Raw genomic sequence first — 16,208 nt, 5'->3', positions numbered from 1 at the left:
GTTTTTTAATTTTCATAGAGAATGTGTTTTGTTGTGTTCTAATTTTTATGATAAATTAGGGTTCTTTCAAAAATGTACAATAAGATCGGTCAGTCATTATCTGGAATTATTCTGTAAATTGATTATATTTGTTTGAGTTCTTTATGTAATTTGGTGACATTATTTTAATTGATGTCATTGTTTGTAGTAGTGTGAAAATTGAATATATTTTATATACTTAATAAAAATTACTTGATAAAACAATAATTTGTTATTTAATTTTCCACCCAACCATAAATAAATAATGTTCATGAAACTTTTTTAGACATTCACCACTGAATATTATTTTATCTACAACGGTTGTTCATCAATGAGTAGCCTTTTGTTACATGTACTTGTTTGTACTGACAACATATCCCCCAGGGGAGGGAAAGTAATAAGGCTCTCCACTACTCTTGACCGGACCATTAGTTTACGGGTGCAATTGGGATACGATACTTTTTCTTTTGATACGACGGCACTAGACAACCTATTCTAGCAGTTGTGTTTATTTTGTCATGGTAATAAATAGTGGGCACATATTTTTTAAGTGCGGCATACAGTGGTGTTAAAGTTCGGGTTGATTATAAACATGACTGTCAGAATGTTAACAAAATGGGGATAGATATAATGGAAACACGATGAAACTGGCCTTTAATTATTTATTAACAATATTATTTTGGTACTTTAATACTTTGTATAAAAATGCATGGTAATCACCTCAATTATGATAATATTGATCTGCTGTTATTAACAATATTTAAATTATTATTTATTCATTTAGATTGATAATTATTTATTAATAAAATTATAGGGCACTGAAGCTAAGCATTAAAATAATTAAATAAAACAAAATATATTATTAGTTCATGTTGCCTAGTGTGATCATTATTGGGTGTCCAAATTTTTTTGGTATACATGTTATACCAATAACATACCGCAAAAGAAATTTGGTATAAATTATACATAATTTTTTTGCAAACATAACCACCTGTGTTTCAACTATATACAAAATGTAATGTATAGAGATCACAATACTCACAGTAATACATAGAACATATTTAAACTATAATAGAAAAAATTTATTAATAATCCGTATTCCAAAAAGATATCTAAAAAATATTGATGTTTTATATTATGTAGATACTCAAAAATTATATTAAACAATCCCCAGGTGACTCTAGAACAATACAAATTGACAAGGGAGCTTAGCTCAAAAAAATTCTTGCTCGGTAATAATATTTTATATAGATTACAGTACACTTTCAGTAATCCGCCGCTCGATTATCCGACAACTACTATAATCCGCTGTGATTTTTACTAGTTGAAAGCACAAAATCAAGCTTTATAATTCACCGGTATTCGATTGTCAAATTCAGTAGTTCGCCGCGTACGAGTATACAATGCAGATGAGACAGGTTTATTTTGGAAACTTCTCCTTTGTAAAACGTACATTCATCGCGAATCACAATAATTATGCCGTGCTCCAATGCAACCTGGACACACAAACTGAAGCTTTTGGTCATAGGGAAAGCCTGGAATCCTAAGGCATAAAGCCCATTGACGCAGCGAGTGCGGCGCTCGCGCAAAATTTCTACAAGTGGCGCGTAAATCAACGAAAATACAACGTAATCAAATACGCCAGCGCCCACTGGATTTCACGACGCATTATACGCGCACGCCGCATGAATCATCGTTTTTTCGCGAATCACCGCTTCTCGGCGATACGAATGAAAGAAAATACAATGGAGTCCATTCATTGAACACGGCTACCAAAATTATGCTGCTCGAGGCGTTGTCGATGGACGGGCGAAAAGCAATTATTTAATAACAGAGAATCATTGTTTAATTTTATTGCGTGTTCAGTTTATCGCTGGTTGAATAATGTCGTCGTAAATTTTAATTACAAGCCCCGAAATAATATAATATTTTTATTTCTTTGTTATGAGAGGCGCTGTAATAATATTTATTTTGTGCTGCTTGGGCCGCATATTACATAGGTGAAGGGTAATGCGCGGGAAGAGACGTGTGATTATGGTTATGAATAAACACTGCATTCGCCGACTTCGCCTGCTCGACGCGTTCTGTGAGCGCTATCGCTAAGCCATTCAAGAATATCTGCCTCATTGAACAACTGGTTGTGTCAAGTGATTTACTGTTTAATATTTAATTAATAATCTTAGTTTATAAATATGTATAATTTAGTGAATACTTGATTTTGATTATAAATAAAATCGTAATTTGCTAGTACAAATTTCTCAAAAAAATATTTTTACGAAATACCTGTTTTATTTTTTACCGTATTTTCTATGTATGCACTATAATCCCGCTTTCACTAATTGGACACTTGTCTGGTTTTTGGGGTGGCGGATTACTGAGAGAGTACTGTATTATGAATGCGTTGAGAAATTGTATACCAGGTGGCATGGGTCAGTGAATATAATAATTCAATAGTGATTTGTTGAACACTTTTAACATCCCTCCAAATAGAAATAATAATGTAAATTGACTTCTTAAACTTATACTCACTTATAAAAATTTGATCGATTTGAAAAAAATTGTAAGAAAAATAAAAAGGGTGAACGTGGAAAATTTTACATTTGGTTGATCATCATGCGATCAAATTGTAGTGGCGGGCCAGAGCCAGGAGAGGCGAGGCGGTGGGCTCGGCCGGAGCGATTCCGGCGCTTCCGGCCACATCCAAATGTGAATACTTGATGGTTTCTCCTTCCAGACCAGATGCAATCAGTAAAAAGCCGGCCGGATTCTGATGGCCGCGCTCTGTGTTGACAGAGGGCTCGTTGTTGGCCTGCAGGGCATCGTCCCCCTCGAAGGTACCACGGTGCGCCTTGAGGTCTTCACGCCGCAAGCTGGAGATCTCGAAAGGATCGGCCATCCGCTCTCCGCTGGCCTGCAGCCGGGCGCCGTGCCCCTCCAGCCGCGCTGCATGGTTGTCGATCACAATGCCATAGCCCTCCCCCATGGCGCGAATGGCGTGGCCCGTGAGCGTGGCCACGCTATAAATGTGCGGGTTGACCTCGGAGCGGGCGCGGTCTCTCATCAGGCAGAGCAGGTCAGCCATAATCATGCGACCTTCCGCGTCTGTGTTACCCACGCGGACGCGTACTCCGCTGCGCGCCACAATCAGCTCGTCTGCCACATACGAGTTCTCTCCCACCGAGTTGCGGACCATGGACATCACTCCCACAACCCTGAGATGGGGTGGACGTAGGGTCTCGCAGGCCTTCATAAAGCCGGCCACAGCTGCTGCGCCACACTTATCTCGAGACATACCCGCCATGACGCCTCCTGCTTTAATGTCAGCTCCGCCGGTGTCGTACGTCACTCCCTTGCCCACCAGGAGAACTGTGTCTGTCACCTTCGAAGTGTCCGCCGGTGCGTACTCCAGAAAGATGACTCGCCCTGACCAATAATAAAATTACAATGTTGTCTTCGACACTATATTAAATACAATTAAATCTCAATCCCTATCATGTATTTGATAAGATAATGGAAAGTCCATCATCCTATTAAACTGGAAGTTGGAGGTAAATTTTTAAATTAGGACTTTGAAACCAATAGCCCCACATAATAGAGACCCCAGACAAGGCTTTCAACATATTTTGAACATTTTCTTACCTCTGTGTCTCTCGATTTCATTTGCAGCTCTGTTGACAGCCGCGAAAAGTGGATATTTCTTTTCTAAATAACTGACGTCACTCTCCACTTTTAATTGAATATTTTTGCTCTGATGGAAAGCGTGTCTGACGTACGTCTCAACATTTGGTGGACACATCCTCTCTGGGTCACCACCCCCAATGTCTCTGGTGACAGTTCTGAAAACAGTAGTGGTATGATTTTACTTATGCGATGATGATCATTACCTTTTTGAATGTGAACCTACATTTAAATGAGATCACTTTTACTTGTGCGATGATAGCATGTGATTGGTTTTATTAGGATTCAGTAGGCAAAACACGCGTATAAAAAACCAACAGGAACGAGTTAATTATTGTAATAACATTACTTAACAGTAACAGTAAAAATAACTAGAAAAAGACAGCAGTGGGTCTATTCTATACTAAAGTGATAAAGTGATAAATATTATCAAACTTAGGGTAGGTTTGTATCAAAGTATTAGTACTTATTGTAACAATTACAATAAGATGTTTGTAATTGTTGCAATAAGCGCTATATTTTAACAGCAGCAAGAGAGGTCACTTTAGCAGAGGATAAGTATAGAATAGACCCACAGGTAGTTTTATTGGGTGTAAGTTTAAAACCAGGAGATTTATATATGCACTGAATATGTTACCATATTATGTCGTATGGGCCGTCTGCGAAGGAAATTGACGGACAATGTCAAGATAGACACAGGGAGGCTGAGCAACTGGAGAGATAGTTTGGGATAAATATGGCAGTGAAATGGTTGTACAGTCAGTCATTGCTCTCAATGGTCAGTAACATCAGCAGTTAGTACATTCAACTTGCCCTAATCTTGGAATTATTTTTTTATGGCTTCCTCCAACAACTTTATCTACCAATACTGGCCTACAGCATACGGTAGTATATTGTTGGCGGGAACATATCATGTCAAAGGCTATGCTTTAATAATATCTTTGGATATTTTTTTAAAAGTTCTAACCAGTTTATCGAATTGCAATTCAAAGCTTGACTGGAAAAACGTAAATGGACGCATTCAACAAATAATTTTTGTATAATACTACAAAAATGATAATAATCATACATTTATTTTAATTCAAGCAATCGCATAAGCGAAAACACCTATGTGATCAATGTATAAGTAAACTCGCACCTTAATGTAATTGATTGAAAAACCAGGTTTAAGCAAAAATTTACAATATGTTCAGTGAATATGAATTTGACTAACCTTGCTTCTTCTAGGTAGAGTGCCGTTTCAATGATGTCTGAAATGTTCTTTGAGCCAGAGCCATAAACGCCAAGGTTATTTATTTTAACTAATTTACCACTGTCCCGAACTTGCAAAGGCTGTAAAAGAAAAAAACCCATTAAGAAGTTGTTTCGATAAAAATATTAAGTTAGTTATGATTTCATTTCGTCCCCTGATTAACACAAAAACCTATCGACAAAAAATGCGTTTTTGAGTTAAGTATGCAGTTTTACTCAGAATAACGGCTTCTACCTGAGGGACAAACAAAAAATTTAAAAATGTCGTCACAGATCGAAATAACCTAAAACGTATCTGCTATTATGTTACTTTGATTAGAAACACACATACGTATCGCTTGATAGGTTTTCGTGATAACAATATTCGTCCTAAATTATTATTAACACACAAACGTAACAGCATAGCGTTTTTGTGTTACCAACAAAGCAATCTGTTATTCGTAATAATTCGAAGCGGCAAAACGTAAGTCAGTGGAAGCCGAAAAGATTTTTTACGATTCGATTCACTTTTTTAATGTTTTTCTGAAAGTAGAAAAGTAAAAAAACTATTGAATACATAATATTTGACTTAGGTATAAAAATCTTTATTTCAATATAAGTTCTTAAAATGGATAAAATGTTTGAATTGTATAAAGAGAATTGACTAGAAAAGAATAATTGCCTGAAAAATTATCTCATAGGCATGTTTTTAACCCATTCGCTGCGGACCTTTTAATTAATATTTAATTACCACATTTAAATAACATGCTAATTATATCTAATGGCCACCTGATGGGCAACGCAACTAAAGTTCCACAAACCAAAGAAAGACATTTGTGACATGCGCTATAAGTTTCATAAAGCCTCTGATTCTAAAAGGCAAGTTTATTAGAAGAATACAATGCACACATTGACAGAAAAGTGAGAGGTTGAGAATTAAAAAAAACCTATGTAACACATTGACTGCTGACTAGATAATTACTAAATAATAGCATGTTAATTATATCTAATGGCCACCTAATTGTTACGCGCTAGGCGCGTCTTTAGCGTCCAATAAGGATCGAGCTATACCTACTGCAAGAGATTAATTTTGCTGAATTTGATATGGAAACCGTAAGGTATTGTCGTAAAAGGGAAAGACTTGCTTTTTTTCGGACACATGCGGTGGGCAGAGCCACAATATCACAGTGTGTGCAATGTTTTTGATGGCACTAAAAATCTCAATGTACCAAAGATTGATCATTGCTTTTTTGAACCCGGACACTCCCAAATGGAGTGTGATTCAGTGCACGCGCAGATTGAGAGAACGTAAAAGAATATCGATATCTTTAACTCATCTGGTTGGTACGCAGTGGTTTGGATATCATCAAAAGGTGGAAACTACGCCGTGAATAAACTTGACACAACGGAATTCATTGACTTCAAATTTATTGCCAGAAAAAGATTGACTCAAATGGAGACCAAGGAAACTGGTTAAAAATTTCTTGGTTCCATTACAGAAATGATAAACCAAATAATACTTCATGTATGAAAAATCTGTGCAAGAATTTCGCAGTACATATACCGATACAGCAGCGCCTCAGTACAAGACAGAATCCAATTGAATTTGATTTCATCCAGGCATATTAATAAACCACAACCAATAGCCAAAGAAAAATCATGATCTTATGACACTGTCAGAGCAGTGTAATAAGACAGCACCAGTTATATAATATTTTCATAATTAATACAACTATTAAATAATACAAATATATTTCCGTACATTTATAATAATCAATTAATACTACTAATATGCATATAATGTGGTTTCTACTATTTATAATCTACCCTCAATATTAGCCATGGGCACGCCACTTATGACGAATATTTTGGCACGTAAGCATAAAAAAGATTCACCATCGCTCTTCTAGATTATAAGAATTTTTGGCATATTATAGTTTTTTTATACATATTACGTGGATCAAAATTATAGTATTTTTGGCAACACTGGTTAAGATATACCCAGTCACTAGTAGCTACTAACGCCCACGATGGTCGAGTGGCTTAAGCATCGGTTTATAATGTTGTGGGTACCAGGTTCGAAACCTGGATCTGGCAAAAACACATATTGTTTTTCAATTTGTGTTTGGAGTCAGAGAATGGACCTAATAGGTTGAGCAAGTGGCTAACATCCATTTCTCGTAAAAACAAAATCTGTTAATACAAACAACTTCCACTCTGTGGAGGTCCATATGTTCCTCTTAAGGATCAAATACGGTGAAGTAGTAGTAGTATGTAGCTACATATCCTGATACTGCATAGCTACCATATACTCAGTTTTGGTACAGATAATATATAATTTATTATAAATTGAAAAATAATTAAAATAACTAACCACATATAAACCCTCCAGTGCTCCCAGTAGCGTTAATAACTCGCTGTCCTTGAAGCCAGGCACGTTCTGAATAACCAATATTGGATTAAGAACACCGGCTTTGATTGCACGCTTCACTCCATTCTTAGCTGCTTCATACAGAGATCTCACGTCGTCATATGGTGTGATAGGACCAGTTGGTGAAATGACTAGCCTAGATCCACTGATTTCAGGGCAGCTGATAACGGCAACTTCAGTCTTCAGCCCTTTATCAAGTAACAAGGCAGAATCCACTCTATTCTGAATTAACGGGCTCGTTTTCAAGTTGTATGAATCAGGTAATGTGACAAGAATAACGCCATCGTATTCGGTTGATGTCAAATCTTCAACGGCTTTGACTGTAGAGCCTACCTTGAAGTAGAATGGATTCGGTGACGCCATTCTGTAATATAAATTATACTAGAGGCTATGCTCTAGTATTCAAATAAATTAGTATTACAAAAAAATAGCAATTATATACAGGATTTCATATTGTTTGAATGAATGGGAAATTATCATTGGCCAAAGTAATCAAACAATGATCACACTAGAAGAAATAACGTATGCATAGAACCATTTACGATTCGTGGATATTGGTATGAGGAGCACTTATTAATTTATCTACCTCAGCAGGAAAACTGTAATTATTAATTATTATTAAAATAAGTGGTCAGTAATGAACGTCACCACCTATTTACACTTTGCATTGTGTTTCTGTGAAATCATAAAATATGTGTATCTACGCTTACGTTACAATCATGTACAGCAATGTATTGATATACATATGTTCCAAGCGTTACTTAGGGGCAATATATTATAATAATAAAGGGGTGGCAAATTAAGGAAAGAATACAAACAACATTTCGCCTGCTGTGCCAACATTCTTTAAATATTTGTGGATGTGTATAAGTATAAGATTTTTTTAAATTCCAATATCCATTGCAGAAAAATTAAATTTTAATTCAGATAGTAAGGGGCAGCAATTTGAATCTGCTTATAGGTGACACTTTTCTAAGATATGCCATTTATAACTGATTGCAAGCTGATTTACATGTCTTTTTTGAAATTTACACTACTGGATGTAAATACGTGTTCCGCTCAAAGGGTCCGCTAACAAAAAAAAGATTTCAAATCACTGCAATAGACTGACGCATTAATGGTTACAACACAATACTTATAGAAATAAGTATGGTTATGCATTATGTAGCCGATTTACGAGCATAAAACAGAGTGGTGAAATTGAAACAGAAGTGACAGATGTCAAAATAAATATGTATGTGAACAGAAATCATGTATACACATACAATAATGAATGTTGTTTACTTGTTTCAGACCGATAAAAATTATATTGAGTAGGTACGGATTATCTATGTAAATACCAACCAAAAAAGATCAATGTAATGAATAATATGCATGCATACGTATTTATAACATGATCACATGTAACTCCAAAGAAAAAACATAACATTATTATTTTCCAACAATTTCATATTATTTATATATTTTTTCTTATCGGTGGAATTAGCCAACATTATTATCGTTTTATTCAATTCATGTTATGTAGGTCAATCAAGTGAATACAGCTTTTTAAATAATCAAATAATATTCTATTTTGCTCTTTGGAAGATGGACCAAAGACATAATATTATAAATCAATATTGTAGAAGAATGGAATTGGACGGGAAAAGTACATAAAATCATCAACTTCTTATAAATGATTAAGAGTCGAGCCACACCGGGCGACTCTGGTCTCGAGACCAGACCGATGCATGCAGTTATATGGACCATGCCACACCTGGTCGCCCAGTAGTCGCGCAAGCAATAAAGTCGGGCGATCAGTAAAATCTCGTTCTTGCGCTCGGTCTGGTCTCGCAGTCTCTCTGGTCGGGCGACCGGTAGCGATGTATGAAAACATATATAGCTATGTATTGAGTGCTGCCACACCGGGCGATTAGTCGCGGGCAGCCACGCCATTATATTTATTGTTTTTTGCATACTTGCGTAGGTATGTACATTCATTATTATTATTGACTGCCTTGGTCGCCTGCAGCCATGCTGCGGAAAGAACGTATTTTTTTGCATACTTGCGTGTACATTCATTAATATTTTTATTATTGGCTGCCTCTCTGGTCGCCGGCAAGTCGCCCGAGTAAATCACACGAGGAGACCAGTCGCGCGACTGGTCTCGAGACCAGAGTCGCCCGGTGTGGCTCGGTTCTAAGATAACTATAAACACACCACATCAGCGTGATGTTCAATAGTTTTGACAGAGAATAAGTTATAGTCGAAGTGTCGCCAAGTGAGAGAAAGTAATAGGCTAAATGTAAGTGGAAACGGGAATGTAAACCATAACAATAATCAATTTTGCCCTGACATAACGGTACCTACTAAATTAACAAATTTATTACCGCACTAAATTAATAAACCAGATATAATAAGTATCATGGAAAAAAAACATATCGCCACTTTTTATTGAACATTCATTGAATATTCATTTAGGTAAATGTGCCGCAGAGGTGGACATGAGATTTTACAACTTTCTTTTTAGACCAAACCAAACCAAACCAAACCTAACCTAACCTACCCCAACCTCATATAATCTTAGTTTGTGATAATGGTGTATCAAAATGTATGAAAATTTCAAATTTTCAATTAACGATTATTGGATCGAAAAGCCGATGCGCCGACAGAAAAAGGTATTTATTATAATTGTCTACATGGAATAAACTGTTTTCGTAAAAAAAAAAATTATAAAAGCTCGTGTCTACCTCTGTGGCACAATTACCTTCATTTATATTGCTGTTATGTACATTAAAATAAATGAAATAATTGACAAGATATTTTTAATTGTTAAGAAATAAATTGATTTCTGTAATTTGATAACTTTTCTGTGTCATTAATCATATACATACACTAATAAAATTCTAGTATAGATTGAAAATCTCCAAGGTTCATTTACCTGTCTGAACAAATATAGAAAGATCACCTTCAATTTGACATAAATAAATAAATTATCAGATATTTAAGATGCAGGTAAATAAATAGCTTTAAGACATTGAATATAATCTATTATTATACACTACAAGGACAATCTAAAGTTCAATATTAATGTACATAATAATATTGCATCTCAAAACATTTAATGCAACTCATTTAATTTAAAAAAAATTGTAAAAATCAAATAAAATATTATAGAATCTAAAGTATTAGGCCATGCTCTTCGTAAGTGGATCTATATACTTATCAAAATCGCCATTACCACTAAAATTACCATTGAAACGACGGTATACCTATTAAATTTTCTATAATAATTAACTCACCACCTATATAATATGGGAAATTTATGTGGAAAGTACATTTATTATTTGGAAAATAATTTGATTTTCTAATACTCTTACTTAAAATAATAGTTGGTCAAATATATTTGTAAATACACTATAGACTAAAAAATAGACTTATGAATGTATGTAGGTAAAAAATTAAATTGTTCATTACTCACGAATCTATGATAAGTCGCGTTGGACAATGGCCAGTCAACACAGAGGAGGCCAGACACCGACTGATTTGAAGTAACTAGATAAACTGTATTATATTGTCCACAGCAGTGATATTTTGTTCACACACAACCACATTGCCTGGCTTATATCTTTATACAAAGCAATATGATAAAGAGACATTAGCTGTTTATTTAATATTAATACTTTATCACCACTGTCAATAGTGGGTCATTTCCAATTCTAATCTTTAATAATAATATTAATAACCAGTTAAACACATAATAATTATTATGGTAAATGAAAGAGTCTAATGAGTATTTGGTTATTGTAATATAGTAAAACCGCGATGCAATGGACTAATTTGGGTTAAGGGGTGTGCTGTGAATGCTGAAAGTCCGTTGTAGGTTTTCCAAACGCTTATGTTAAAAAAATGACAGATTAGTTAGTTTATAGTTGTTAGCCATTTGTACAATCCATTGGATGTATTTATACAAAGATGACAGCCTTACGCACTAGGCCAACGTGGGTGTGAGTACGGACTGAAAATTTTATCCGTTAAATCTGAAGTCCATGGCAAAATTAAGGTTTTACTGTGATGCCCACAGAACAGATTAATAAATAGAATTCCGATAGGCTATACTCCAATACACTACATTTTGACACAGGGTTTTGAATGTGAGTGTCCTACGAAAATGAACCACACATTGTAGATGTGCAATAGTGTGTAGCAACCTTCAAATACACCGATATTGAATGAGCGTCAGTGCATAAACCGAGAGCGAGTTGTCAGAACGAAGGACAAAAGTCTTGACACGTGTTAAAGTTTATCCAAATTCTTCCACACTCGAGATTGGTTGCCTGTTACTCCACACTCGTTAGGTATTTCAGTTCCCATTATTTCTAAGTTTCCTGGTGGTGCCAAATATTGCCAAAAATAGTATAGACATTCAATAATTTTAAAAGGGCTCTCAGTACCTAATAGCTGTATTGTATTACATGGGCTTGTATATCTCTTATAAGAATTTGCTTATTATGACAGTTTTCTTGACAGAGACGGGGAGAGGGGTGTTAATACAATTAAAAAAATATTCTTTTTTATGTACTTATAGATTTAATTATCTACATTAAATATTATATTTGTCTTAAATTATCTATAACGCATGAAAGGAAACAAACGAATATGTGTAAAATAGAGCGTGACAGGGAGAAGACGTAATAAAAATACACGTATAAACGCAAATACAAAAATAGAAGGAATCATCTATTTTAATCTGGTTGTGAAAGAAAACAAATACTCTCATGCACCGTTTATAATTAAATAATAGATTGACAGACGTTTACCGTGGGGTAATAGCATATCGAGTAATCGAGAAATTAGTGTTATCCATGAGATTTAAGAGTAATTAAAATAGGGATCGGTAATCTACTGTAACCTTAGGCAACATACACGATCGATCAAAAAATAGAAACATTATGGATAAAGAATAACCTCTACAAAGACTCCACCACGCTGATGTAGCAGCTCAGACAAATATTTGAGTCTGGAACGCTTGAATAAAAACAGTAAGACAGAACACACACATAAACATAAAAGAGAGAGATAGGAAGATGTATGAGAATTTTGACAGGTGGTACTGCCACCTGTTATATAAAAAACATATTTTGTAACAATTTGTTTTTACTACTACACTACCATAATTGGGCCTCACGGCCTGTTGTAGTGTTAAAATAAATAAAAACATGTCATTTACATTGTAACGTTCTATGACAATCATTTAATATTCAACATATTGTAATGTATGTAAAAGATGTAAGTATCAGAATAAAGTTTAACATGTTAATTTATAAAATATATATTAAATAATAATTGAGGTAGTACGTAAAGAAACATAAAATTATTCAATTTCCGGGATTGAATAAAATAAATCGATGACAGATTGATGTAATCTTTATTTACAAACCTCTTCACATTATGAACAGATTTACTTAGGTTTTTCTGATATTCAAAATTCCCTATCATTATCTCTCAAAACTCTTCTATTAATATGTAGATAACTAAATTAGAGTACAATTAACTTAATACTCAGTACAATTTTAGAAAAATAGACCATTAGTTATGAAACAGTTCTGATGCTGAGCATAATATCCATTACTGCACTGCGAAGACAGAATTAGTAAGTGACAAAATTATTTCTGGCAGTAATTAGGACACCGGTCTGTATGTCATAATTTAATAATGTTAGCTTTTCAGTGGTTAATTGTGAAAAGTATGTCATTTTCACGGTACCTATTTAATTTATATATATATATATATATATATATGTGTAGTCTCCATAAACTATACATTTCTAATTGAAATTATTTTTATCTTAACAAAAAAAAGATAAGATAAATTTAATCTTTTATCTGGTAACACTGCACTTATATTACTCTACATCAGTACCTAGTTCTTTTCCAATCTTTTTCAATTGAAGGAACCATTGATATATTTTGTAAAATTTTGAGAAATCTGTATTTGGTTGACATAATAATATATTATAATGTTCGACACAGGTAAAAAAAATGAAAACATTTTTACTTAACTTAGATACATTTTGTGTCAATATAATATGTAAATGTTTTATTTTTAAAAATTATTGGAACTGGTTGGGAAAGATTGTCTACATATTTTTATATACTTTGTGATCAATACATACAAATATGCAAATAGATTATTGAATATTACATAAATGTAATCAGTTGAGGTGACCCTTCATCCTTGATATTGAGTGACATTATTTAACATTTCATATAACAAGGCAGACCATAAGGCTGTTTTTAAAAAAAAAGACATGCATACACATTATATTAATTATGGGCAACATGTTTTATCACTTAACAATGGTAAGCACGCAGTATCCTTCCCAGCCCTGACACTGACAATGGTTGTGATATTATTATCATTATTTACAAAGTATGCAACAAGTCTGTCTTGTACTAATGGATGATTGATGATGAAATTTCATATCGAAAGTCCTGATATATTTTATTTAAAAGAAATGATAATCTGTTTCAATATTATGAAATTATCCGTCAATCAATATAACACTTTCAAGATTTCATCACTAGTATTTATATAAAATTTTATATATATTATATATATTATACAATTTTTATTTATATAAAACTAACAAATAGCAGATAAAAAGTGTATTATCATGATAAGAATTTGATTTATCTCTTTAGAGAATTAGAGTTTTATTATCTAAAGTTTAGATAGGCAAAAAAAAGTACAGATGATAATTAATGTATATAAAAGATCACAATAATTTATTGAATATTTTCATTTGTGGCAACCTAGCATTTAATATTCATACATTTGGTAAATCTTGGTATGCTACTAAAACTTCATATTGATAGACATTTTTCTAAATGAATTAATTAGTTTTCAATGTTACATTCTTATTAAGTATTTTAAGTTATCGAAACAATGTCTTCAATCGTCTAAACGTTTCAATGATTCGTATAATGTATGTAATTATGAAACATTCAATAACTACATACAGTAAAAACAAAACAATGATTCGGTTGTCGATGGTGTGCGTGCGGATGTTTAGCCACACTAGTGGTACAAATTACTTGGCAGTCGATGTGCTCGCAGCGCTGACAACGGTATACGTATCCACGCATACAATCCACGAACCGAATCCTTGTTTTGTTTTTACTGTACCTATATAATTTAAATGTTCCGAATGTAAAATAGGATACTAATTATTTTTTAAGTAATCATTATCTAGACTCGTATGTTTCTCAACCTTTTACACTTACAGACCAGTGAAAACAGGAGAAATGTTTTCGAAATGGACCACTAACACAAAAATAAAAAATATTATTTATATGGTAACGTACAATAACGACTGATCGTGGTTGATTTCGTCACGTAAAACCGTTAATCCATTTTAAGAACAAAAACACAATGCACAAACACTTGCAGGTGCACATGATTTGACGATTTTATTGGAATCTTTAGCATATGCATTTGGATGCCAAAAATTCATGAACCATCAGAAAAGAAAATTTCTGCTGACCAACGAGTGAGAAAGTAATTTACTTTCACTGACTTTCATCCAAATTTTTTTCAGATGATTTAGGTTCCACTGTACGTCATATCAGTGGTAATTTAATCGTCTTAATTTGCACAGAAACCAACCTCATATAGGCAGACAATGTGATATCTTTTAAATATTAGTGTTCTTAGTATTTTTTAATTTTTTATCAATATTATGTAAATAATAAATGTTTTAAAATGTTTTAGTATTACAATCTATGACTAAGTTTCTAATGTAAACCGCAGACTGATAAAACATTTGATAAAAAAAATACTTTGGCATGTTCGAATGGCTATTTTCAACTTATAACCACTAAATTGTATTTATATAATTATTGTTATTGAGTTTTACTGGAAAAATATTATACAGCCAAAAATAGCAAACTATTACAAATTCCCAGAAAAAAAAACACTTTTTGCAGAGAAATATGCTATTCTAAAAGCACATAAATAGTATCATACATACATGCAAGTTTTCATTGTTCACTATCAGCAAAACAGAACCATTGTCATCAGACTTAGAACATTGTTCACATTCACATATCAAATAGTACTAATATTATTATTTTCCAATAAGCCCAAAACGTTGAAGAAAGACGGACGAAAAATGCACGGAGACAACCAAAAACGACTTCAAACTGCGAAAGTTTCAAGCAATATATGTGTAATCTATTCTTACTTTGTACGTTCAATTTGATGAACTAAAATTTCTTCCAATAACCAAAAAATCTTCAATTAATGTAATGCTCTAATATTATTACTACATAAAGAAATATTATGGTCACTGTTACTAGTAAATTATATACACATTTTGTCATCACTCATCATAAATTATAGTCAAGATATAACATATTTATTATTTTTATAAATAATACTAACAATGTAGACAAACTGATGATAAATATTGTGGGATGAGGCAATAACATTATACAATTAATCATTACAGCTGGAAATTGATGATGCATTCAATTGCAATGGCGGAACTATCGTTGCATAGTCAGTGATTTAGTAGGGGTTTATAAGTTAAATAATAATAATTTACAAGATGTAATATGACCAATAATGTGCTCGATACCAAGTAATAATTAGCAGAAAGAGTATATTATATAATAAATATTAATTAGTAAAAACACTTTTTTTTGCAGTGATTTTACTCATGTGATGATCGCATTGATCACCTGGTGACATATAATTTGGAATATCTCAGAAACATACATGTCCCAAATTATGTAAAATAATAATTACAAGATAAAAAGAACTTTTTATATACAACGTTTTTAAATTTTCTGTTGAATCATATAAACTT

General features: G+C 33.3%; 1 protein-coding gene across 5 annotated transcripts in view; it reads right to left on the bottom strand.

The window, feature by feature from the left end:
• Positions 1 to 2,321: 2,321 nt before the first annotated feature.
• Positions 2,322 to 16,208, bottom strand: part of Dip-B (Dipeptidase B) — a 29,081-nt gene continuing 15,194 nt past the window's right edge. For 2 of the 5 annotated variants that reach the window (XM_085954773.1, XM_085954771.1), the window contains exons 2-5: positions 7,301 to 7,752; positions 4,910 to 5,028; positions 3,658 to 3,854; positions 2,322 to 3,441 (exon numbers count right to left, since the gene is read on the bottom strand). In XM_085954773.1, coding sequence (XP_085810899.1) covers positions 2,630 to 3,441; positions 3,658 to 3,854; positions 4,910 to 5,028; positions 7,301 to 7,720 — 1,548 coding nt within the window. In that variant the 5' untranslated portion in view covers positions 7,721 to 7,752 and the 3' untranslated portion in view covers positions 2,322 to 2,629. Of the gene's footprint in view, positions 3,442 to 3,657; positions 3,855 to 4,909; positions 5,029 to 7,300; positions 7,753 to 10,817; positions 10,949 to 16,208 lie in introns of those variants that run through there. The other 3 variants (XM_085954772.1, XM_085954775.1, XM_085954774.1) reach the window with 3 other exon arrangements.

The sequence above is a fragment of the Rhyacophila brunnea genome, unplaced genomic scaffold, assembly GCF_057557595.1.
Source record: "Rhyacophila brunnea isolate RB1 unplaced genomic scaffold, BYU_Rbru_1.0 scaffold_4, whole genome shotgun sequence".
Taxonomy (NCBI): domain Eukaryota; kingdom Metazoa; phylum Arthropoda; class Insecta; order Trichoptera; family Rhyacophilidae; genus Rhyacophila; species Rhyacophila brunnea.
The sequence above is the reverse complement of the archived record's forward strand: the minus strand, read 5'-3'. Positions and strand labels throughout refer to the sequence as shown.